At 41.6% G+C, this 27,070-nt stretch overlaps 2 protein-coding genes across 5 annotated transcripts in view; both read left to right on the top strand.

Annotated features, from left to right (window-relative positions):
- Nucleotides 1-22,383, top strand: part of LOC139547168 (zinc finger protein 32-like) — a 304,099-nt gene extending 281,716 nt beyond the window's left edge. For 2 of the 4 annotated variants that reach the window (XM_071356234.1, XM_071356227.1), the window contains exon 4: nucleotides 19,586-22,383. In XM_071356234.1, the coding sequence (XP_071212335.1) occupies nucleotides 19,586-20,136 (551 nt within the window). In that variant the 3' untranslated portion in view covers nucleotides 20,137-22,383. The other 2 variants (XM_071356248.1, XM_071356242.1) reach the window with 2 other exon arrangements.
- On the top strand, nucleotides 4,670-8,032 carry LOC139552057 (zinc finger protein 271-like). The gene is made up of 2 exons (XM_071363430.1): nucleotides 4,670-4,687; nucleotides 5,343-8,032. The coding sequence occupies exons 1-2, from the start codon at nucleotides 4,670-4,672 to the stop codon at nucleotides 6,504-6,506; spliced, it is 1,182 nt and encodes a 393-aa protein (XP_071219531.1). The 3' UTR covers nucleotides 6,507-8,032.
- Nucleotides 22,384-27,070: the final 4,687 nt, after the last annotated feature.

Below are 27,070 nucleotides of genomic sequence, written 5' to 3'. Positions count from 1 at the left end.
GGTTTATAATCGCGAAAATCGACCCTGCCGCACGAGCATGCTTTTGCGGCACAGTCGATAGCGCGCCGGACCTCGGGCTAGAAGGTCGAGGGTTCGAGACCTGCTCGCTACTGTTTCATTACAATATGAATATGTAAATGTTGAATAAATACTTATATGATTAGGTAGTGTTTTAATACACATTTGCTCTGTTCATTTTTTACATTCGTTTTTATTTAGATGTGACGGTACTATTCCCTTAAAGCTACGCTCTTTAAGATACAAATCATCCTGTAAACCAGGGGTGGGCAACTCCAGTCCTCGGGGCCTGATTGATGTCACACTTTTTCTCCCTCCCTAGCAAACACAGCTGATTAATCAAATTGCATTCTAAACTGAAGATCATGAATTGTTGATTATTGGAGTCAGGTGTGTTAGCTGGGGCAAAACTGTGACACTAATCAGGCCCTCGAGGACTGGAATTTCCCAACCCCGCTGTAAACAATAGAGCAAATGCATCACATTCAAATAGCACTTGATTATCTGTAGTGCTTTACACTGAGTCTACAAAACATTAAGAACACCTGCTCCTTCCATGACATAAACTGATCAGGTGAATACAGGTGAATGCTATGATCCCTTATTGATGTCACTAGTTAAATCCACTTCAATCAGTGTAGATGAAGGGGAGGAGATGGGTTAAATAAGGATTTTTAAGCCTTGAGACAAATGAGACATGGATTGTGTATGTGTATCATTCAGAGGGTGAATGGGGAAGACAAAATATTTAAGTGTCTTTGAACGGGGGATGGTAGTAGGTGCCAGGTGCACCGGTTTGTGTCAAGAACTGCAAAGTTGCTGGGTTTTTCCAGCTCAACAGTTTCCCATGTGTACCAAGAGTGGTCCACCATCCTAACAGTGCCGTTTAAGATGAGGCAGAACGATTTGTTTTTTCATGAGCATGGCCTTATTTCTATTACAGCATATTAGATGACTGCCAATCATATTCCATTCACCCTGTTCAATGTAACAGCGATAGGTTTAGACTACTACATGATACTAACATTTCCCCTATACCCATCATGAGGTTTCTACAACCTAGCCTATGAATTAAGGTTTACAACGTAGGTGCACACTGGTCGAGAGAAAAATTAGAAAAATATATTGACACATTCAATACTGCCTTGCACACTCTTGCCTGCATCTAGCTGATATACGGTGTAATCATTAGTCCAACAGTTGCAAACGAGAGTTTCTATTGGACAAATTCAGGTATGTTTATCCCCGTTCCTTTTGCCAGAACAGCCTGCCTGATTTCAGATTTCTCACTTCCTCACAGGAAGTTTGCTCCAACTTGAGTTCTGTTTTACTCACAGATATAATTCAAACGGTTTTAGAAACTAGAGAGTGTTTTCTATCCAATAGTAATAATAATATGAATATTGTGCGAGCAAGAATTGAGTACGAGGCAGTTTAATTTTCGGAACAACATTTTTTACAAAGTGAAAACAGCACCCCCTATTGAGAAAAGGTTAAAGCATCAGACTCCATAGTAATTCATCATTAGAAGCTACAGGCCTTCTTTAAGACTCCATGTTTCATCATTAGATGCTACAGTCCTCCTTTAATGCAGCTGGTGGCCACACCAGATACTGACTGTTACTTTTGATTTTGACCCCCCCACTTTGTTCAGGGACACATTATTCAATTTCAGTTAGTCACATGTCTGTGGAACTTGTTCAGTTTATGTCTGTTATTGAATCTTGTTATGTTCCAACAAATATTTACACATGTTAAGTTTGCTGAAAATAAAAGCAATTGACAGTGAGAGGACGTTTCTTTTTTTTGCTGAATTTAGATTGACGGGCGGGGGGGGGGGGGGGACAATTGAACCAATTTTAGAATAATGCTGAAATGTAACAAAATTTGGAAAAGGTGATGGGGTCTGAATATTTAAAACCTCTCTGGGAAATGTGGGACGCTAGCCTACCACCTGGCCAAAAGGCAGTAAAAATGCAGAGTGCCAAATTCAACTAAAATACTATAAATATCAAACTTTCATTAAATCACACATGCAATATACCAAATTAAAGCTACACTTGTTGTGAATCCAGCCAACATGTCAGATTTCAAATACGCTTTTCGGCAAAACCAAACGATGCTATTATCTGAGGATAGCACCATAGTAAACAAAGAGAGAGAAGCATATTTCAACCCTGCAGGCGCGACACAAAACGCAGAAATAGAAATATAATTCATGCCTTTGACGAGCTTCTTTTGTTGGCACTCCAATATGTCCCATAAACATCACAAATGGTCCTTTTGTTCGATTAATTCCGTCGATATATATCCAAAATGTCCATTTATTTGGCACGTTTGATCCATAAAAACACCGCTTCCAACTTGCGCAACGTGACTACAAAGTATCTCAAAAGTTACCTGTAAACTTTGCCAAAACATTTGAAACTACTTTTGTAATACAACTGTAAGTATTTTTTAACGTATATAATCGATAAAATTGAAGACGGGCTGATCTGTGTTCAATACAGGAGGAAAACAAACTGTAGCTAGCTTTCTGGTCACGCGCCTCTAAACAGTACACTTCAAGTTACCCTCGTTCTGGATGGCCGTACTTCTTCATTACACAAAGGAAAAACCTCAACCAATTTCTAAAGACTGTTGACATCCATTGGAAGCGGTAGGAACTGCAAGAAGGTCCCTTAGAAATCTGGATTCCCAATGAAAAATAATTGAAAAGAGAGTGACCTCAACAACAAAAAAAATCTGAATGGTTTGTCCTCTGGGTTTCGCCTGCTAAATAAGTTCTGTTATACTCACAGATATGATTCAAACCGTTTTAGAAACTTCAGAGTGTTTTCCATCCAAATCTCCTAATAATATGCACATCTTATCTTCTGGGGATGAGTAGCTGGCAGTTGAATTTGGATATGCTTTCATCCAAACGTGAAAATGCTGACCCCTATCCTAGAGAAGTTTTTAACGAATGCACAAGTTTTTAACGAATTTCCCCACAAGGGCTTCATTAGAAAGAGAAATACAACTCGGGTGGCTGGTCTCAGACGATGTGAAGGTCCTGGGCTGGCGTCGTTACATGTGTTCTGTGGTTGTGAGGCCAGTTGGATGTACTGCCAAATTCTCTAAAATGACGTTGGAGGCGGCTTCTGGTAGAGAATTTAACATTCAATTATCTGGTAACAGCTCCAGTGGATATTCCTGCAGTCAGCATGCCAATTGCACGCTCCCTTAAAACTTGAGACATCTGTGGCATTGTTGTGTGACAGAACTGCACATTTTAGAGGCCTTTATTCTCCCCAGCACAAGGTGCACCTGTCTAATGATCATGCTGTTTAATCAGCTTGATATGCCACACCTGTCAGGTGGATGGATTATCTTGGCAAAGAATAAATGTTAACTAACAGGGATGTAAAAAATTCTGCAATCTTTTTTTTCAGCTCATGAAACATCCAACACTTTACATGTTGCGTTAATATTTTTGTTTATTATAGTTATTCTCAGTTTTAGGAACATCTTCCCAAATATTTCACTTTATTTTTTACTTTACCCAAAATATGACTTCAGCGATAGTCAAAATGTTGAAAATCTGTGAACGTCTAAATAAGAAATTGGGCATTTAAACAGCAGGCGTCGAACCGTTTCGACAACGGGGAGATTTTACTGATGTGCTTTGTGTCTTCGACGTAAAAATAAGTTTTGGACTTCCACTTAAAATTACTTATTTACTTGTTTTATGTTTAAGGAAGTGTGTACAGTTGTGGCCAAAGTTTTCAGAATGACACAAATATGAATTTTCAGTCTGCTGCCTCAGTTTGTATGATGGCAATTTGCATATACTCCAGAATGTTATGAAGAGTGATCAGATGAATTGTAATTAATTGCAAAGTCCCTCTTTGCCATGCAAATGAACTGAACCCCCCCCCCCCCCAAAAAAAACTGGAAGCTTCAAAAGGAGGGTGGTGCTTGGAATCATTGTTCTTCCTCTGTCACCCATGGTTACCTGCAAGGAAACACGTGACGTCATCATTGCTTTGCACAAAAAAGGCTTCACGGGCAAGGATATTGCTGCCAGTAAGATTGCACCTAAATCAACCCTTTATCAGATCATCGATAACTTCAAGGAGAGCGGTCCAATTGTTGTGAAGAAGGCTTCAGAGCGGTTTAATTGTTGTGAAGATGGCTTCAGGGCACCCAAGAAAGTCCAGCAAGCGCCAGGACCGTCTCCTAAAGTTGATTCAGCTGCGGGATCGGGGCACCACCAGTACAGAGCTTGCTCAGGAATAGCAGCAGGCAGGTGTGAGTGCATCTGCACACAGACTGATATTCTGCAAAAGGTACAGGGATTGGACTGCTGAGGACTGGGGTAAAGTCATTTTCTCTGATGAATCCCATTTTCAAATGTTTGGGGCATCTGGAAAAAAGCTTGTCCGGAGAAGACAAGGTGAGCGCTTCCATCAGTCCTGTGTCATGCCAACGGTAAAGCATCCTGAGACCATTCATGTGTGGGGTTGCTTTTCAGCCAAGGGTGTGGGCTCACTCACAATGTTGCCTAAGAACACAGCCATGAATAAGGAATGCTACCAACACATCCTCCGAGAGCAACTTCTCCCAACCATCCAGGAACAGTTCGGTGACGAACAATTCCTTTTCCAGCATGAAGGAGCACCTTGCCGTAAGGCAAACATGATAAGTGGCTCGGAGAACAAAACATCAATATTTTGGGTCCAAGGCCAGGAATCTCCCCAGACCTTAATCCCATTGAGAACGTGTGGTCAATCCTCAAGAGGCGGGTGGACAAACAAAAACCCACAAATTCTGACAAACTCCAAGGATTGATTATGCAAGAATGGGCTGCCATCTCAGGATGTGGCCCAGAAGTTAATTGACACCAGGGTGGATTGCAGAGGTCTTGAAAAAGAAGGGTCAACACTGCAAATATTGACTCTTTGCATCAACTTCATGTCATTGCCAATAAAAGCCTTTGACACTTATGAAATGCTTGTAATTATACTTCAGTATTTCATAGTAACATCTGACAAAAATATCTGAAGACACTGAAGCAGCAAACTTTGTGGAAATTAATTATTTGTGTCATTCTCAAAACTTTTGGCCACAACTGTAGCTCACATTCTGTATCATACAGCTATGAAAGTTATATATTTAGAACCACCTGCTCGATTGGAATTAAGCGACGTCTGTGTCTTGAGTGTCCAAGAACGGTTTAGTTTGTGTTCTGACTTGTAAAGCAGAATGAATAAAAAAGTAATGTAAACATTATCAGTAATTACCAGGAAACTCTACAACATGTGTTTTCAAATCACACCAAGATTGTTAAAACTGGCCTTAGGTTATTGAGCGATCTGATTAGGATTTACCCTCGTAGCAAGGCCTATTTATCATGTGGAGGTTTCATTCAGGTCTCTTTTTTTAAAAACACACTGTCTTTGGCAGGAGAAAGACCAGACTCAGAGGAACCAGAGCCAGGGACGTCCAAACCAACAAGAAGACACCAGTGTTCCCACTGTGGAAAGTGTTTTAACCAGTTAAGGGACCTGTACCGACATGAGAGAATACACACAGGGGAGAAATCTTACCACTGCTCCCAGTGTGGAAAGGGTTTCAGCCAGCCGGCGAATCTGAAACGGCACGAGAGAATACACACAGGGGAGAAGCCTTACCACTGCTCCCAGTGCGGAAAGAGTTTTAACGATTTAGGGAACCTGAAAAAACATGAGAGAATACACACAGGGGAGAAGCCTTACCACTGCTCCCAGTGCGGAAAGAGTTTTAACGATTTAGGGAACCTGAAAAAACATGAGAGAATACACACAGGGGAGAAGCCTTACCACTGCTCCCAGTGTGGAAAGGGTGTCAGCCAGTCGGCGAATCTGAAACGGCATGAGAGAATACACACAGGGGAGAAGCCTTACCACTGCTCCCAGTGTGTAAAGAGTTATAACCATTTAAGGAACTTGAAAGTTCATGAGATAATACACACAGGGGAGAAGCCTTACCACTGCTCCCAGTGTGGAAAGGGTTTCAACCGGCCTGGGGATCTGAAACGGCACAAGAGAATACACACAGGGGAGAAGCCTTACCACTGCTCCCAGTGCGGAAAGAGTTTCACCCAGCCGGGGGACCTGAAACGGCATGAGAGAATACACACAGGGGAGAATCCTTACCACTGCTCACAGTGTGGAAAGTTTTTCAGCCGGTCAGGGGATCTGAAAAAACATGAGAGAAAACACACAGGGGAAGAGCCTTACCACGGCTCCCAATGTGGAAAGAGTTATAACCATTTAAAGAACTTGAAAGTTCATGAGATAATACACACAGGGGGGAAGCCTTACCACTGCTCCCAGTGTGGAAAGGGTTTCAACTGGCCTGCGGATCTGAAACTGCATGAGAGAATACACACAGGGGAGAAGCCTTACCACTGCTCCAAATGTGGAAATGAGTTTCACCCAGCCGGGGGAGCTGAAACGGCATGAGAGAATACACACAGGGGACTTGCTGTCTTATATTGTTGACTGATAATGATTACCTGTTTTTACCATATGAACTTGAATTGTACAAAGTATACTAAAACATATATTTGTATGTTTTTATTAGAAAACATGAATTGAATATGTAGTTTGAATATAGAGTAGGTCAGATTCCTTCTGTTTTAAATGGTCCTTTTTTAAACTCTGACACTGTGTGTGTGTTTATCTGTGTGTCATTCCTCCAGCACTGCAGATAATCAAGTGATATTTGGATGTGATGCATTTGTTCCGTTGTTTACATTTGCAATGTTGGCCCACTGATGATTTAATGAAATTAAAATGTTCACAGACTCTGTAATGCAAAATGTTAATTGTATGTGTCCACATATCTGAGTATGTGACTTGTGGTGGATGAATCAGAATTAGTTGGGTAACATAGATAATTAAGATGTCTTATCTGCATAATATGCTGATGTGATATACTTGTTATTAGAATGTATCCCTTCGGACTCTGGTGTTGGCAGTTGCACTTCTTCCCTCAGCTGGGGCTCAGTCACCTGGGGCCCAGAGAGGGGAGAGGTCAGGCTTGTCTTTTACATGTCCCTGGTGCTATGCAGAATATCAGGAAGGGAAGAGGACAGGAGGGAACATTGTCTTCATATGTGAATGTATCTGTTAAACTATGTAAAGGGATGGTGTGATTAATGGGGAACCAATTACTGGTTTCCACAATGTCTGTGCGCAAGTCACTCCCTCCTTTGGGGGAGGTGTATGGCAGTGTCTGGAACCATTGTATGTCCTCTCTGATGTTGCACTTATCCTGGGATAGTGTATGACCTAGAGGCTCACTCCCCTCAGTGAGCTTGTCCAGGAGTGGGGTCAAGAAGGGGTTTTACTTGAGATGGGAGTATCTAGAGTTGACAATTGAGTTATGCCATTGGATGAGTTGGTGTTTTTGTGCTATGAAGTACCAGGAACGAGATTAGAACCTGGTCTTAGGGACCAAACTGAACGATAAATTATAGCGAATGCTATCTGGCTACAGGATACTCCTTTCTCATTATAAAGTCTCACTTTGTGAACTGTTCCTAATATCTGTGGTTTGTTATGTCGACTAGGGGGTGGATCTTTGCTATAAAAGATTTCAGTAGCCATTCTGTTGCCACTCTCAACAGTTCATTAGAAATAGTGAATTGTTGAAAGTCATTGCAAAGATCTTATTATTAAAGATGTAGTTTAAGTATAACTGATTGGTGTGTGAAGTTTGTCTCTCCTCATTTGGTAATACGAAAATTAACCACCACAGACTAACCTTGTGAAACTGACCTATTATAATCTCCTGTTCCTGGGAGTATCATCCTGCGTTGCAAACCAGCTGCACCTGCATCCTTGTATGAATAAAGTCCCTCCCAGGAACAGGAAACTATAAAGATATGTGCTCATCACCCAATGCTTCAGGAATTCAGACTGTCTACACTGCGCTGTGTAACTGTTATTCTCTCTGAGCTCAGAAATAAAGAATCTTGGTTTGACTTGGACTCCAGCAGATCCTTATTTTATAATATCCACCACAACTCTCCCACGGATTGCTGTTTATCATTGTCTCAATGAAGAGTTCTTTGTTTTCCTTTCCTGGGGTCATTTACAAGCCTCCCACTGGTTGAATAAACATTGTTTCCATGTCATTTCAACAAAACAAATCCATGTGATGATAGATTAATGTTGAAAACTGATTGGAGTTGTAAAAAGCCATGAACGGCAGGTATTTTTTTATTTTTCACCGAACTGGCAACCTAAATCCAATGACAGGTGACATTTTGTGTTGATTTCATGTTGAATTCACTTTACTTGATGACTCAAAGAAATGTAAATAAAAACTGGATGTTGAACTGACGTCTGTGCCCAGTGGGCTGGTTTGAATATGTGGCAGGTGTTGGATCAATATCCACCTTAGTAGCTAAGTTTCCGTGCAGATTTTCATGTGAATATTCTAAAATCTGCAAAAAAATATATACATATTTTCCCACCTGAAATGTTTACATCAAACAGACTTATTGCGGATTAAAGACTTTGCGTTATGACGTAGTGCACAAAAAAAGAAAGGAAAGGAGTTTCCACACCCATCTCTCGTTTCAAAATTTTTACTGACACTAAAAGACCCAACCATGTCAAACTAAATAACAAATCGTCTGTCTGCATTTATAAAAGTGTACAGACATATCCTGTTTCCGTCAGCCCCGTCATTACTTTGGAAATGGTTGGATCAATATCCACCTTCAGGATATGGATGAAGCCTGATTTGAAATGTCTGAGTAGTTCTATATGATGTCATAATACATCCCTCTGATAATCAAGTGATATTTGGAATGTCTGAGTAGTTCTATCTGATGTCATAATACATCCCTCTGATAATCAAGTGATATTTGGAATGTCTGAGTAGCTCTATCTGATGTCATAAAACACTCTGATAGTGATCCATTTGCTCCATTGTTTCCATGTCAGTTGGTTTCCCACTCTGATGATTTATATATGACAGAGGGGCTTTAAAGGAATAGTATGGTGACATCTTAGTGTGGCTTTAAATAAATAGGATTATTCATTAATTTAATACTCCTATACCAACAATACACTGCAGCTTTGACATCAAGAAGAGAATGGGCTGATGGGTGGTGGTGCTACTATATAGGTAAGGCTGTCCAATATGAATATTCAATACACACAATAGGTTGATCAGTAGCCAGTTAGCTAGCTGCTACAGTCCAATATAAATATTAAATACACACAATAGGTTGATCGGTAGCCAGTTAACTAGCTGCTACAGTCCAATATGAATGTTCAATCCACACAATAGGTTGACTGTTGACCAATATGAATGTTCATAATGAGGGAAAAATAAATGTGTGGCTCCTGCTGCAGGTAGCCTAGCGGTTACTAGTTTTGGGCCAGTAACCGAAAGATCTCTGGTTTGAATCCCAAAGACAACTAGGTAAAAAATCTGTCAATTTGCCCTTGAGGACAGCAGCAGCAGGAGCCTCATGTTTCTCCCATTCTTCTCTGCAGATCCTCTCAAACTCTGTCAGGTTGGATGGGGAGTGTCACTACAAAGCTATTTTCAGGTCTCTCCAGAGATGTTAAATCGGGTTCAAATCCGGGCTCTGGCTGGGCCCCTCAAGGACATTCAGAGACATCTCCCAAAGCCACTCCTGCGTTGTCTTGGCTTTGTGCGTAGGGTCGTTGTCCTATTGGAAGGTTAACCTTTGCCCCAGTCTGAGGTCCTGAGTGCTCTGGAGCAAGTTTTCAAAAATTATCTCTCTGTATTTTGCTCCGTTCATCTTTCCCTCGATCCTGAAGAGTCTCCCAGTCCATGTCGCTGAAAAACATCCCCACAGCATGATGTTGCCAACCCCATGCTTCACCGTAGAAATGGTGCCAGGTTTCCTCCAGACGTGACCCATGGCATTCATCAGACCAGAGAATTTTGTTACTCATGGTCTGATAGTCCTTTAGGTGCCTTTTGGCAAACTCCAATCTGGCTTTCATGTGCCTTTTACTGAGGAGTGGCTTCCGTCTGGCAACTCTACCGTAACGTCCTGCTTGGTGGAGTGATGCAGAGATGGTTGTCCTTCTGGAAGGTTCTCCCATCTCCACAGAGGAGCTCTGTCAGAGTGACCATTGGGTTCTTGGTTACCTCCCTGACCAAGGCCCTTCTCCCCCGATTGTTCAGTTTGGCCGGGCAGCCAGCAGTAGGAAGGGTCTTGGTGGTTTCAAACTTCTTCCTTTTAAGATGATGGGGACCTTCAATGCTGCAGAAATGTTTTGGTCCACTTCCCCAGATCTGTGACGTGACACAATCCTGTCTCGAAAGGAGTATATCACATCAAATACAGGCTACTTAAAGTTCATGAGAGAACACACATATGCTCGTACACTTGTCTCATTTTTACAAAAATAGAATTGTGCTTTTGGTCATGCAATATTTTCTTTATATATATATATACACTGATCATACCAAACATTTGGAGAGAAATAAACGTCCTAATATGGACTAGGAACCTCCTCCTTTTCCCTCAGAAGAGCCTCAATTTGTCGGGGCATGAACTCTTCAAAGTGTCCAAAGCCTTCCACAGGGATGCTGGCACATGTTGACTCCAATGCTTCCCACAATTGTGTCATGTTGGCTGGATGTCCTTTGGGTGCAGTCTTCACTCCTCAGAGAAGGATGGTCTTCCCCTTCCTCCTCTGAGGAGCCTCCACTGCACCCAAAGGACATCGAGCCAACATGACATAATTGTGGGAAGGGAGTTTCAGTGAGTTTCAGAATAAAATAAATTGGTAAAACATTAATAAATTATAATTTTTGGATAAAACTATACTAAATATAATCACATCAACAAATAATTTAATAAAAAAATAATTGAATAAAACATACTATTTTGCGTCCTCCTCTGGGTACATTGACTTCAATACAAAAACCTATGAGACTCATGGTTCTCAAGGCTTCCATAGACTTAAACAGTAATTATGACAACTTCCGGAGGACATCCTCCAACCTATCAGAGCTCTTTCAGCATGAACCTTCTCCGCTGTGCAATGCGGTTTCCGAGCTGGTCATGGGTGCACCTCAACCCCGCTCAAGGTATCGAGAAGCCATCGAAGAGACAATACTGTGCAGCTGTATTCATGGGTTGGCACCCCCCATTGGGTTGTGCCATGGCGAAGATCTTTGTGGGCTATACTCGGCCTTGTCTCAGGATGGTAAGTTGGTGGTTGAAGGTATCACTCTAGTGGTGTGGGGGCTGTGCTTTGGCAAAGAGGGTGGGGTTATATCCTGCCTGTTTGGCCCTGTCGGGGGTATCATCGGATGGGGCCACAGTGTCTCCTGACCCCTCCTGTCTCAGCCTCCAGTATTTATGCTGCAGTAGTTTATGTGTCGAGGGTCTGGGGTCAGTCTGTTATATCTGGAGTATTTCTCCTGTCTTATCCGGTGTCCTGTGTGAATTTAAGTATGCTCTCTCTCTTTCTCTCTTTCTTTCTTTCTCTCTCTCAGAGGACCTGAGCCCTAGGACCATGCCTCAGGACTACCTGGCATGATGACTCCTTGCTGTCCCCAGTCCAGCTGGCCGTGCTGCTGCTCCAGTTTCAACTGTTCTGCCTGCGGCTATGGAACCCTGACCTGTTCACCGGAGGTGCTACCTGTCCCAGACCTGCTGTTTTCAACTCTCTAGAGACAAACGTTTCTTAAACAGAAAAAAACAGGATAAACATACCTGAATTTGTCAAATAAAATCAAACTTTATTTGTCAAATGCGCCGAATACAACAAATGTAGAACTTACAGTGAATTGCTTACTTACAAGCCCTTAACTAACAGTACGGCTCAAGAAGAGTTAAGAAAATGAGCAAATGACCAAAAGTAAAAAATAATAAAAAGTAACACAATAAAATAACAATAACAAGGCTATATACAGGGGATACTGGTACCGAGTCAATGTGCGGGGGTACAGGTTAGTCGAGGTAATTTGTACATGTAGGTCGGGGTGAATTGACATTTCATAGATAATAAACACCAAGTAGCAGCAGTGTACAAAACAAATGAAGGGTCAATGTAAATAGTCCAGGGGGCCATTTGATTAATTGTTTAGCAGCCTTATGGCTTATGGGGGTAGAAGCTGTTAAGGAGCCTTTTGGTTCTAGACTTGGTGCTCCGGTACCGCTTGACGTGCGGGAGCAGAGAAAACAGTCTATGACTTGGGTGACTGACAATTTTTGGGTCTTTCTTTATATAGGTCCTGGATGGCAGGAAGCTTGGCCCCAGTGATGTTCACTACCCTCTGTAGTGCATTACGGTCAGATGCCGAGCAGTTGCCATACCAGGCGGTGATGCAACCGGTCAGGATGCTCTCGATGGTGCAGCTGTAGAACTTTTTGAGGATCTGGGGACCCATGCCAAATCTTTTCAGTCTCCCGAGGTGGAAAACTTGTTGTCGTGCCCTCTTCACGACTGTCTTGGTGTGTTTGGACCATGATAATTAGTTGGTGATGTCTTCACGACTGTCTTGGTGTGTTTGGACCATGATAATTAGTTGGTGATGTCTTCACGACTGTCTTGGTGTGTTTGGACCATGATAATTAGTTGGTGATGTCTTCACGACTGTCTTGGTGTGTTTGGACCATGATAATTAGTTGGTGATGTCTTCACGACTGTCTGTCCATGTGTCACTGTCTGTCACCTAAAAAACGTATCTCGACCTGTGTGCACCTACATTCTAAACTTTCATTCATAGGCTAGGTTGTAGCAATCTCATGATGGGTATAGGGAAAATTCTAGTATCATGTAGTAGCCTAAACCTATTGCTGTTACATTGAACAGGGTGAATGGAATATGAATGACAGTTATCCAATATGCTGTAATAGAATTAAGGCCATGCTCATGAAAAAACAAATCGTTCTGCCTCATCTTAAACACCACTGTTTGGGTGGTGGATGATTCTTGGTACACATGGGAAACCGTTGAGCTGGAAAACCCCAGCAGCGTTGCAGTTCTTGACACAAACCGGCGCCTGGGACCTACTACCATACCCTGTTCAAAGGCTCTTAACTATTTTGTCTTCCCCATTCACCCTCTGAATGGCACACATACACAATCCATGTCTCATTTGTCTCAAGGCCTAAAATGCCTTACAGGATGATTTGTGTCTTAAAGAGCGTAGCTTTAAGGAAATAGTACCGTCACATCTAGATAAAAACTAATGTGAAAAATGAATAGAAGTATGTATTCATCATTTACAATATATCAGCTTATTGTTAAATTATTATGATGTTTTTTTCCAATACAGAAAGTGTAGTAACTATTGTTTCCAAACTGCGTTACCCACTCCAGCCAGCAGATGGCGATATGCATCTTTCAGGTGATGCTTCTTGCGTGACGTGTAATTTACTGGACGGGACACTTCTTCAGGAACAACAACACGGCTACTCTTTCAACCGCCTCGGTAGCTTGCTAGCCAACATAAAACTGAAAGATTGACGCTTTAGACCATGTTAATGTACATTAGCTAATCACAGTGTTGTAAACGCAGTTCTGTTGACGTATCAACTGGTTAACTTTAACCTAATTTGCTTGTTCAATTTGCAAAGTTGTTAAACATTGATACTGAGCCTAGCGTTAGGCTAGTCGCTAATTCTAACATCCCAGACCATGAGCTCACTAAACTACTCATCCCCCGTTAAAGAAGAGGTCTGCTGTATGCAGAAAGAAGCTCTGAGGCTGAACATTGTCGTGAAAGAAGAAGAGGATGTTATAGAGGAAACAGAGGAAGAACCTTTCAGAGAGGAAGAGGATGCTATCTCAATAAAGGTGAAGGAGGAAGACGTCTTGGGAGTGAAAGAGGAGGAGACAGAATATCAGATTAACACCAGTGAGTACTGTCTTAAAAACCGAGTCACACACTATGCCGTTGTTGAACTAATGTGGGGGGTTTTAAGGGCCATTCTACTGAACTTCTTCACTTGAATATGTTGTTCAGTACTGTAGGAATTGTTAAAGGGGCCATCTGCCTTTGTTAGTTTCAATCTGCCATTGGTACATATATTTTGGGGACTTTTAAATTAGATTTATTAAATTATCCATGTAATTTATCCATGTAACTAGTATAACAGGCTTTTAAAATGCAATGTTGGAGTATAATTTATACTTCAAATATCAAAGGGATGCAAAAGGCACCCATTTAGTGGAACGACCCTTTAACATTTGCATTTTAGGCTGTTTAGAGAGATTAATGCCTCTTGTAAGACCCTATGATTGTAATAGACGGTCGTAAGTTTACCATCTGTTTGATGTTCTCATTCACACAGGAGAGAGACATGACTATCGTGGATCCTCTGGGGAGCCTCAACAACATCCTGATGCTGACGAGTCAGAGAAGAGTCTCTCCAGATCAGAACACCAGATGGTAGAGCTTGGTCTGGTCTAACATACAGCTTGCTCTATCAGGGTCTGTGCTGGGTTTCTGTAAAGCACTTCATGACAGCGGTGACATAAGCATCCATTATGATATGTGTCTGTGTCCCCTCCTTTATGGTTACCAGGACAACGCTAGCCCTTCCTCCCTCCCGGAGTCCCCGCGTCGTGCCTCTCCCGGTAGCGCCTCACTGCTGGGTATGAAGAGGTTGTCTGTGCTGCTGGTGGACTGCAGGAAAACAACGGGGCTGAGTGGAACTGTGAGAGGAGGAGAAGAGAAGAAAGGATCAGATTTGACACATCAAAGTAAGTGCTGTAGTTTAGTTTGAACAAATACAATAGATCTGCCCACTGGTATCTGTTACCAGGACAACCAGCAGAGTTCTGTTAGTTGACAGGAAGATAGACTGGTATCTGTTACCAGGACAACCAGCAGAGTTCTGTTAGTTGACAGGAAGATAGACTGGTGGATATGGATGTTATGAATATAACACTGAAAAAGGATTCTGCCAATGAAGAGAGAAACCAATAGACCATATAAGACCTTGATGAAAGTTAGCTTTAGAGAGAAAGTTTCAAGATGATCTGATGTAAGGTGCTTGTTTTACAAAACCTTTTCCTTAAAACATTATGGATGTTACATTGTCTGTCCCAGTCAACCCCCCTATCTTTACAAGACTCTAGAACACACAAACTAAACTCCAGACACTTCAATGTGGTCTGTATTGCTTCATTAACGTTGAAAAGTTTAACTATGTCTCATTGGTTAGAAGACATTAGTTTGTGTATTATTCCAATAACCAACCTGGAAAGGTAGTGTATCAATTTAATGTATGTATTAAATTGAATGAGACAATGATATCCAATCAGTTGAGACTGGATTGATATCCTACAGCGTAACCTGAATTATTTCATGAAAAATGACTGCCGATTCTTCGCCAGAGGTTACTGATAGCGCAAGCTGAGATCTCACATGATTCCCACCCGGCGCGGGAATTCACTATGAACAAAGGGGAAAACAAAAATGGCTGCTCCCCTTTCTTAGCTTAGCATCTGGCGCAATGCTTAGCTTTCCTTGCGCGGGGTTTCCACTTCGCGGCGCAAGGGAAGTTCCCCCCAACAAGGGAACGGGTTTACTAGGTGACGTCTCACGTTCAACCCTTAAACTCTTCACGTGACCAAATGCGAGAGGTAGAAAGATAATGGCTTCGCTCTAGGAATTGCTTATGACCGAGTCAGATCACTCCTGAAAGCGACCTACTAGTTGGGCCACTAGTATTATTCTCAGAATGCCTGCATCCGCTGGTACATATGCCCTAGCTCGTAGCATTCAGTAGACCCTCCGACACACTGGCTTTCGTCAGATGTACCACAGGTGTGGTTCTCTCCCGACCAGTATCTGGGTGAAATGGAACGACACACACACGCTTCTCCCGCACCAGTCCTGCCTATAGCTATTAATCTTACAGCTACCCCCCCCCTTTCAATTTCCGCCTGAAGACATACCCAAATCTAACTGCCTCTAGCTCAGGCCCAGGAGCAAGGATATGCATATTCTTGGTACCATTTGAAAGAAAACACTCTGAAGTTTGTGTAAATGTGAATTGAATGTAGGAGAATATAACACAATAGATCTGGTTTAGATAATACAATGAAAAAACAATACGTTTTTTCTTTTTAATTGTTGTATCATCATCTTTAAAATGAACAAGATAAAACAAACATTCAGATATGAATATGGGGACAATTTCAGTGGAAAACATAAGGCAACAGTACTTGTGCAAAGTTTCAGAATGATAACTTCCAAAATGAGTATGCTACATGACATTTAACATGAAGTCACCCAGGTGTCCCACACATGTAGCCCAAATGTACCCAAGTGGCCAAATTGGTGAAGGTATACATTTTGAAACAAATAACTATATACAAAATACCAAAATGGTATTCTAACACACCCCCCCAAAAAATGGAGAGAAGAAAAAAGGGAAAAAATATATATACATTTACAAAATAACACAGGTAACTATTTACACACTTTCAATATTTGGAAGACCCTCAGTCCTCTATCAAATCAAATCTGTTTATATAGCCCTCAAGAGTAAATATGAACAGTTTACCTCTAGATGGCCCGGGAGGTGTGGAGCCAGAGACAGCAGGGGTCCAGCTGGATGAACCAGCTTCAGAGGGGGATGGACACACGTTGGGGATGGACACGTTGGCGGCAGACACACGCATCTCGACCATGCTCCCTCTAATCCATAATATGTAGACTGAGTTGAGGAAGCATGCGCTGGAGGAAGTATAGCCAATGTGTACTTTAAACATTTCATTACATTTTTATATATTGCAAATAAAATGTAAAAACAATCACAAATAATATTTTATATTATTCATTTCAAACAACGGCATTAGCATGAGAAGAACTTACCAGTCCAAAACAATGTCCTCTCCGTTCAAAAAATATGCTTCCATTTGAGTCATGGTCGCTAACTGAGTCGTCTTCCAAAAGCATATGTTTCACTTTCACGATCAATTTCCTCTATAATTTTGTGTACATTCGTATATCTAGTCTTAGATTTAGCTTTCCCTGATTTTTTCGCCATGATTTTCGATATATAAACATCTGAAGATGCTTGTTAGCCAAACAGTGCTGTGCGTAATGAGTTTGGCTACTTCCAGTATGAAACTTCAATGGCGAATGACGATATTTACGCCGGAGTTTACTACATGGGTTGGTCTTCCAAAACACAAACATTAGATATTGCCGTTTACCTCTGCTCATTGGCTATCTACCCAGCTAGATTTCAAGACGATTGGTGGTCATTGGGTTAAAATACAGTCAATCAACGAGACAGTGGTCATATAATTGGTGCACAATGAGGTCATTACTTGTTGTCTTCCAATCGTTTTTTTCGGGTCAACACGTCCCGCGAAATGACCCATCAAGTTTGGTTGCGTTACAAACAAACAGTTGATTGCAAGGAAACCAAACATGACTGGATAAAGTCAGGTTTAGTCTGTGTATTTACGTCGAATGTTTAGTCGAAAATTGAATGACACGAAATTCAACGAGATAAGCGTTCACAAAATGTTTCGTGTTAGGCTATAAAAATGGATTTAACTGAACAAAAGACCATTCATTGTGTAACAATGAGCCTTGGGATTGCAAACAGAGCAAGATCTTCAAAGGTAAACGATTTATTTCATTGCTATCTGTGATTTTGTTACGCCTGTGCTGGTTGAAAAAGTAGTTTGGTATGGGGCTCTGTGCTCAGATAATCACATCGTATTCTTTCGCAGTAAATCCTTTTTTAAATCTGACAACGCAGTTGGATTATCAAGATTCTAGGCTTTTGAAGCATGTGAGACACTTGTATTTTCAGGAATGTTTAATATGACTATTTGTGGCGATCACCGTATGTTGTCGAATTCAAACCCGCATCCGGTATCCGTAGATAAGAGAAGTTAATGGTATATATGTATCTTGCTACACAATTGGTATGGAATTAACCCAAAGTGCAGCCATAGTTTTATCTTCGATGCCTCCCACGGGGTGCCAATATGTCGTGACGTTGTATTAGTTAATGTGACGACTGCTGCTCATCGAATGATTAACGGTTTATAATTGCGTGATTAAATGAATCAGACAATTATTAACTCATTAACCTGGGCACCATGGGAAAATTAGTTTTATTGAGTTTCTATTTCCCAAATTACCTCAAAGAATATCAGAATATCGATTTGACAACAGTCGCTAATTAATCAATTTCCTCTACAGTCTCATTGTGAACGTCGCATAATCCGGGAATCTGCACAAACCCGAGTCCCACCAATGAGTTCGTACCACACCAATTTTAGTTGATTATTTATTTACTAGAAAGCTAAAATGATAATAGAAGATACGCATAAACAAAACACAGTCTAGGCTGTTGATTAGAACTTAGTACAACAGGCCAACACACTCTGACGCGTGTTACCCAAAATGGGGATTTAAAAGAGAGAAAAAGAGAAAGTACACGAGAGAAATATACATTTGGGTGCATTTGTCAGCTATGCTTATTTGAACCCTGACCTTGCCCCGAACTGCCGCTCTTATGGGTCAGAATATAATGATGTAATTACGTGTTGAAGGTCTCCGCTGTGGGTCTCTCCGCGTGGGCCGTTTAGGCTTCAAGAAATGATGCAATTCTTTGGTGCAACTCTTTGGTTGTCCTCATGATGTCAGTGTCCTTTTTGCTTAGTGGTCTGATTCCTCACCCTTGTTCTGAAAGGGTTCTTCTGAGGACAGCCAGCCCTGTAGCTCAGGGCTCACAGCGTAGGAATGAAAACAGTGTAGATACCACGATTCGATGGTGGGTGGAGACCGGGTGGTCCGGCTTGAATTCACCCGCTTAGACGCAGCTATTCATCCATAGCATGAGAAGAAAAGGATTCCTTTGTCTTCAACCTCGTGTTGTGTTTTGGGTTCGTTGACTACTCAGACCTTTGCTGCAGCTCGGGTCACTTAGTCTGATATGTTAATTCTTAACTCGCATGTCTTATACCCTCGGGTCAGATGTGGGCGTAACCGCCTTTAGGGCAATTCTCTGGGCGTACCAAGTTATGAGGCAAGGTCTAGATTTTACTCAAATCCAATTTTAGACAACTAACTTCACATTTCATCTTTACCAAAACATTCTCTTTGATTTGAACATTTTCCACACAACGTACAATGTATGAACATCAAGCATATACTAGGAAAACTCTTAAAGTTACAATGTTTTCATAATGAAGGTCGTCCTTTAACCTTTAATAACAAAACAAAAATGACATTAATTTTCATATTCCATCTATCGTCATTACCACCATTGTGGCTGACGGAAACCATTGTTCCAAAGTCCATTTATTCCATGTTTAATGTTCTGAGGCCGGTTCTCCATAGTGAGAGGACAAAAGAATTTTGTCTGTTGCCTAAGATTTACAATGGGCGTGAGGGGTCAAAAACCCCCCACATCTTCATACCCCTAGATCTCTCCTAAGTTGGGGGTGAGAGATAATCGGTACGGTCATGACACCTCATACAAGGCAGCATTATCATGAAGAGGTTTCATTCAGGTCTCTCTTTAATTAAACACTGTCTTTGGCAGGAGGAAAACCAAACTTCGAGGAACCAAAGGTGTCCAAACCAGCAAGACGACACCTCTGCTCCCAATGTGGAAAGAGTTTTAACCAGTTAGGAAGCCTGAAAGCTCATGAGCGAATACACACAGGGGAGTTGCCTTACCACTGCTCCCAGTGTGGAACTAGGTTTACCAGATTAGGAAGCCTGAAAAGACATGAGAGGATACACACAGGAGCGAAGCCACACCATTGCGCCCAGTGTGGAAAGAGTTTTAACAAGTTAGGAAACATGAAATCTCATGAGCGAATACACACAGGGGAGAAGCCTTACCACTGCTCCCATTGTGGAAAGAGTTTTAGAGAGTCAGGAAACCTGAACGCTCATAAGCGAATACACACAGGGGAAAAGCCTTACCGCTGCTCCCACTGCGGAAAGCGTTTTAACCATTCAGGAAAGCTGAAAGAACACATGAGACTGCACACAGGGGAGAACCCTTGCAAATGCTCAGACTGTGGGAAGACATATTACTCATCACGGTCACTTAAACGTCATGTGAGAATCCACACGGGAGAATAATTACTTCTCCTCGTGTGTAAACTCATGTTTCACATCACATTGACTTAAAATTCATCAGAGAACATACACAGTGCTCCAATTGTCTTATATTGTTGACTGAGAATGTGTTTACTTGTTTATACCATATGAAATGGAATTGTACAAAGTAGTCTTAAACATATATTTGTATGTTTTTACGAGAAAACAGTTTGAATATAGAGTAGATCAGATTCCATGTGTTTAAATGGTCCTTTTTTAAACTCTGACTGTGTGTGTGTTTATCTGGGTGTGTCATTCCTCCAGCACTACAGATAGTACAGTGATATTTGGATGTGATGCATTTGCTCCATTGTTTACATTTGCATTGTTGGCCCACGGATGATTTAATGAAATTAAAATGATCACAGACTCTGTAATAGAAAATGGTAATTGTAAACTCAGCAAAAAAAGAAATGTCCTCTCACTGTCAACTGCGTTTATTTTCAATAAACTTAACATGTGTAAATATTTGTATGAACCTAAGATTCAACAAATGAGACAAACTGAACAAGTTCCACAGACTTGTGACTAACAGAAATGTGTCCCTGAACAAAGGGGGGGTCAAATTCAAAAGTAGCATTCAGTATCTGGTGTGGCCACCAGCTGCATTAAGTACTGCAGTGCATCTCCTCATGGACTTCACCAGATTTGCCAGTTCTTGCTGTGAGATGTTACCCCACTCTTCCACCAAGGCACCTGCAAGTTCCTGGACATTTATGGAGGGAATGGCCCTAGCCCTTACCCTCCGAACCAACAGGTCCCAGATGTGCTCAATGCGATTGAGATCCGGGCTTTTCGCTGGCCATGGCAGAACACTGACATTCCTGTCTTGCAGGAAATCACGCACAGAAGGAGCAGTATGGCTGGTGGCATTGTCATGCTGGAGGGTCATGTCAGGATGAGCCTGCAGGAAGGGTACCACATGAGGGAGGAGGATGTCTTCCCTGTAACGCACAGCGTTGAGATTGCCTGCAATGACAACAAGCTCAGTCTGATGATGCTGTGACACACCGCCCCAGACCATGATGGACATTCCACCACCAAATCGATCCCGCTCCAGAGTACAGGCCTCGGTGTAACGCTCATCCCTTCGACGATGAACGCGAATCCGACCATCACTCCTGGTGAGACAAAACTGCGACTCGTCAGTGAGAGCACTTTTTGCCAGTCCTGTCTGGTCCAGTGACGATGGGTTTATGCCCGTAGGCGACATTGTTGACGGTGATGTCTGGTGAGGACCTGCCTTACAACAAGCCCTCAGTCCAGCCTCTCTCAGCCTATTCCGGACAGTCTGAGCGCTGATAGAGGGATTGTACATTCCTGGTGTAACTCGGGCAATTGTTGTTGCCATCCTGTACCTGTCCCGCAGGTGTGATGTTTGGATGTACCGATCCGGTGCAGGTGTTGTTACACGTGGTCTGCCACTGCGAAGACGATCAGCTGTCCGTCCTGTCTCCCTGTAGCGCTGTCTTAAGCATCTCACAGTACGGACATTGCAATTTATTTCCCTGGCCACATCTGCAGTCCTCATGCCTCCTTGCAGCATGCCTAAGGCACGTTCACGCAGATGAGCAGGGACCCTGGGCATCTTTCTTTTGGTGTTTTTCAGAGTCAGTAGAAAGGCCTCTTTAGTGTCCTAAGTTTTCATAACTGTGACTTTAATTGCCTACCGTCTATAAGATGTTAGTGGCTTAACGACCGTTCCACAGGTGCATGTTCATTAATTGTTTATGGTTCATTGAACAAGCATGGGAAACAGTGTTGAAACCCATTACAACAAAGATCTGTGAAGCTATTTGGATTTTTACGAATAATCTTTGAAAGACAGGGTCCTGAAAAAGATCTGTCCATTTTTTTCTGTGGAAGAAAAAGGGACGTTTCTTTTCTTGCTGAGTTTGTGTTTGTCATTGCAAAGATCTTATTATTAAAGATGTAATTTAACTTACTGGTGTGTGAACTTTGTCTCTCCTCATTTGGTAATACAGCAATTAACCACCACAGACTAACCTTGTGAAACTGACCTATTATAATCTCCTGTTCCTGGGAGTATCATCCTGCGTTGCAAACCAGCTGCACCTGCGTCCTTGTATGAATAAAGTCCCTCCCAGGAACAGGCAACTATAAAGATATGTGCTCATCACCCACTGCTTCAGGAATTCAGACTGTCTACACTGCGCTGTGTAACTCTGTTATTCTCTCTGAGCTCAGAAATAAAGAATCTTGGTTTGACTTGGACTCCAGCAGATCCTTATTTTATAATATCCACCACAACTCTCCCACAGATTGCTGTTTCATCATTGTCTCAATGAAGAGTTCCTCGTTCCACTTTCCTGGGGTTATTTACAAGCCTCCCACTGGTTGAATAAACGTTGTTTCCACGTCATTTCAACAAAACACCTTTTGTTTCATGGACTTGCAACCTAAATCCAATGACTGGTGACATTTTGTGTTGATTTCATGTAGAATTCACTTTAGTTGACGAACCAAAGAAATGTAAATAGAAACTAGATGTTGAACTGACGTCTGTGCCCAGTGGGCTGGTTTGAATAAGTAGCAGGTGTTGGATCAATATCCACCTTAGTAGCTAAGTTTCCATGTAATTTGCAACAGATTTTCATGTGAATATTCTAAAATCTGCATTAAACAATATATGCATTTTTCCACAAGAAATGTTTCTATCAGACAGACTTATTGCTAATCAAAGGCTTTACGAGACAAAAAAATACTTTTGCTGTTGAATTCCCATGTGCCGAATGGAAAAATACAAGTTAAATGGGTTTCCATCACATTTTCAACTCTACTGATGGTTTTAAAAACTTGTGTAAAATAGAAAACGTGCTCTTGTCCCGTGCACTGTAGCCTGCAGCTCACATATACAGTGATGGTAGGCTACCTACATGATGAGATTATTATGGATGAGAGAGATATTATTTTATTTGTCAAATGGCAGCCAAGCATCGATCATCATGTCACCAGAATAAGACCATCAAAATGTATTGGAAAGGAGCATGAAGCTCATCACATGCAGTTTCACCACCCCGTGAAGTTCATAACTTATTTATTCTGTAGCCTAATAAACTGCATGGGTTCCCAAGTCGTAGAGGGAGAACCACACAACATATCATCGCGTGACTCCAAGTTAACTGAGATGTGATGGTTATTAAATAAATATTTGCTCATGGAGGAGTTTCCACCATTTCTCGCTCATAAATGTTTACTGACACAAAATGATCCCACCATGTAAAACAAACAAACAAATTGTCTATCTGCATTAATAGAATTGTACAGGCATATCCTGTTTCCGTCAGCCTGGTCATTACTTTTGAAATGTTTGGATCAATATCCACCTTCATGATATGGATGAAGCCTGATTTGGAATGTCTGAGTAGTTCTATATGATGTCATAATACATCCATCTGATAATTAAGTGATATTTGGAATGTCTGAGTAGTTCTATATGATGTCATAATACACTCCTCTGATAATCAAGTGATATTTGGAATGTCTAAGTAGTTCTATCTGATGTCATAATACACCCCTCTGATAGTGATACATTTGCTCCATTGTTTCCATGTCAGTTGGTTTCCCACTGATGATTTATATCTGACAGAGGGGCTTTAAAGGAATAGTATGGTGACATCTTAGCGGGGCTTTAAATAAATAGGATTATTCATTAATTTAATACTCCTATACCAACAATACACTGCAGCTTTGACATCAAGAAGAGATTGGGCTGATGGGTGTTGGTGCTACTATACAGGTAAGGCTGTCCAATATGAATGTTCAATACACACAATAGGTTGATCGGTAGCCAGATAGCTAGCTGCTACAGTCCAGTATGAATGTTCAATACACACAATAGGTTGATCAGTAGCCAGTTAGCTAGCTGCTACAGTCCAATATGAATGTTCAATACACACAATAGGTTGATCAGTAGCCAGATAGCTAGCTGCTACGTTTTTAGCAACACAACTCGCTATCAACAAAGTCAAAATGCCCTCCAGGCCTGGTGGTGGCAGCAGTGTACTACATCAACTGTTTACCAGAGCTTCCTGAGGGGGAAACAATTAGGCTGTATATAGCTTGATTTTGGAGCCAGCAGCATACCACCCTACTTCCCACAGCTGGCTTGCTTCTGAAGCTAAGCAGGGTTGGTCCTGGTTGGTTATGCAAACATTTGTTTATTAGATTATGTTTATCATTAAGAATATTGTTTTATTTCTAAATGGTCACGCCTTGCTTTGGTCATGTGTTCTCTTATGGGTCAATCATTTTAATTAGAATATAGCAATTACGGTGTCTCCTCAATCACTTCCAGTGTCTTTGGAAAGTATTCAGATTGGGGACATTGCCTTGTGTAGGGTGCCATCTTTCAGATGGGACGTTAAACGGGTGTCATGACTCTCTGTGGTCACTAATCATCCCCAGTTTACAATTTGGCTCATGCATTCTCCCTCCTCTCCCCTGTAACTATTCCCCAGGTTGTTGCTGTAAATGAGAATGTGTTCTCAGTTGACTTACCTTGTTAAATAAATAATAACCATGTTTCCAGACAAAGTTTATTCATTAGGATATATACAAATATGATGATGTCATAGTGAATTCATGACATGTGAATGAACAAGCCTTTTCATACTTTATAACATGGCTATATACAATGCCTTCAGAAAGTATTCAGACCCCTTGACTTTTTCCACATTTTGTTACGTTACAGCCTTATTCTATTGTGTATTAAATAATTTTCCCCCTCATCAATCTACACACAATATCCCATAATGACAAAACAAAAACAGGTCTTTAGAAATTGTTGCTAATTTATTAAAAAATAAAAAACGGAAAAATAACATTTACATAAGTATTCAGACCCTTTACTCAGTACTTTGTCGAAGCACCTTTGGCAGCGATTACAGCATTGAGTCTTCTTGGGTATGATGCTACAAGCTTGGCACACCTGTATTTGGGGAGTTTCTCCCATTCTTTTCTGCAGATTCTCTCAAGCTTTGTCAGGTTTCAGGTTGGATGGGGAGTGTTGCTGCACAGCTATTTTCAGGTCTCTCCAGAGATGTTAGATCGGGTTCAAGTCCAGGCTCTGGCTCGGCCACTCAAGGACATTCAGAGACTTGACTCGAAGCCACTACTGCATTGTCTTGGCTGTGTGCTTAGGGTTGTTGTCCTGTTGGAAGGTGAACCTTCGCCCTCAGATTGAGGTCCTGAGCGCTCTGGAGCAGGTTTTCATCAAGGATCTCTCTGTACTTTGCTCAGTTCATCTTTCCCTTGATCCTGACTAGTCTCCTAGTCCCTGCTGCTGAAAAACATCCCCACAGCATGACGCTGCCACCACCATGCTTCACCCTAGGGATGGTGACAGGTTTCCTCCAGACGTGACGCTTGGTATTCAGGCCAAAGAGTTCAATCTTGGTTTCATCAGACGAGAGAATCTGGTTTCTCATGGTCTGAAAGTCCTTTTGGTGCCTTTTGGCAAACTCCAAGTGGGCTGTCATGTTCATTTGACTGAGGAGTGGCTTCCGTCAGGCCACTCTACCATAAAGGCTTGATTGGTGGAGAGGTGGAGAGATGGTTGTCCTTCTGGAAGTTTCTCCCATTTCCACAGAGGAACTCTAGAGCTCTGTCAGAGTGACCATCAGATTCTTGGTCACCTCCCTGACCAAGGCCCATCTCCCCCGACTGCTCAGTTTGGCCGTGCCGCAAGCTCTAGGAAGAGTCTTGGTGGTTCCAAACTTCTTCCATTTTAGAATGATGGAGGCCACTCTGTTCTTGGGGACCTTCAATGCTGCAGAAATGTGTTGGTACCCTTCCCAAGATCTGTGCCTCGACCCAATCCTGTCTCGGAGCTCTACAGACAATTCCTTCTACCTCATGGCTTGGTTTTTACTCTGACAGTCTCATAATAAAGGGTCTGAATACTTACTGTTATGTAAAGAAGGTATATTTTTTATCTTTAATAAATGTTTCTATAAACCTGTTTTTGCTTTGTCATTTAAATGTTTTATATTTAACTAGGCAAGTCAGTTAAGAACAAATTCTTATTTACAATGACGGGCTACCGCTGAACAGTGCCTTGTTCAGGGGCAGAACAACAGATTTTTACCTTGTCAGCTCTGGGATTCGATCCATCAACCTTTTGGTTACTAGCCCAATGCTTTAACCAATAGGCTACCTGCCGCCCCAAATGATGGGCTATTGTGTGTAGTTTGCTGAATATATAAATATATATTTTTTAATCCATTTTAAAATAAGGCTGTAACGTAACAAAATGTGGAAAAAGTCATGGTGTCTGAATATTTTCCAAAGGCACTGTACAAACATCACATTGAATATTCACCTCACTTTTGAAAAGCTCCATGAGAAAGAAAGGATTCCCAGATGATCTTTTAGATGTTCTGGGTTGATGTCTGTTGGAGAGGGGAGGGGCAGTTGAGAGAGCTGGGGCCTTTTATTGCCCTTCCTCTGGGAGCCTGTCAGCTTGTGACATGATGAGAGAGAGTAAGAGAGGACCTACCTGTAAGATATGTGTTATAAATGTACTTCTATTTGAAGAGTTTTTGACCATTCGGGGACCTAATCTCAAACACTCATGAAAACATGAAAAAAATATTGTCCACACGAAAGATAGAATTTGGTAATAAAAAGATTTATGACAAGTTATATGCATGAAAATAAAGATGTTTAAAAAATGTGACATTTTGGAGAGGTTTTTGCAGACTATATGGGAGGCCTAAGCCTTGTTATGGATACATGTCTATAAAGAATGACTGGTATAAGATATCAGCTCCATTTTTGCGGCACATGTTGACAAGATGTTGGGGAATCACTGGAGGGGAATATTGACCAACTGAGCATCTCAGTGTACAGTTCAATAAACACAATAGGCATTTTGTTACATTTCAGTCTTCTG

The sequence above is a fragment of the Salvelinus alpinus genome, chromosome 2 (genome assembly GCF_045679555.1).
Source record: "Salvelinus alpinus chromosome 2, SLU_Salpinus.1, whole genome shotgun sequence".
NCBI classification, from domain to species: Eukaryota; Metazoa; Chordata; class Actinopteri; order Salmoniformes; family Salmonidae; genus Salvelinus; species Salvelinus alpinus.
This window is presented reverse-complemented; position numbering and strand designations above follow the sequence as displayed.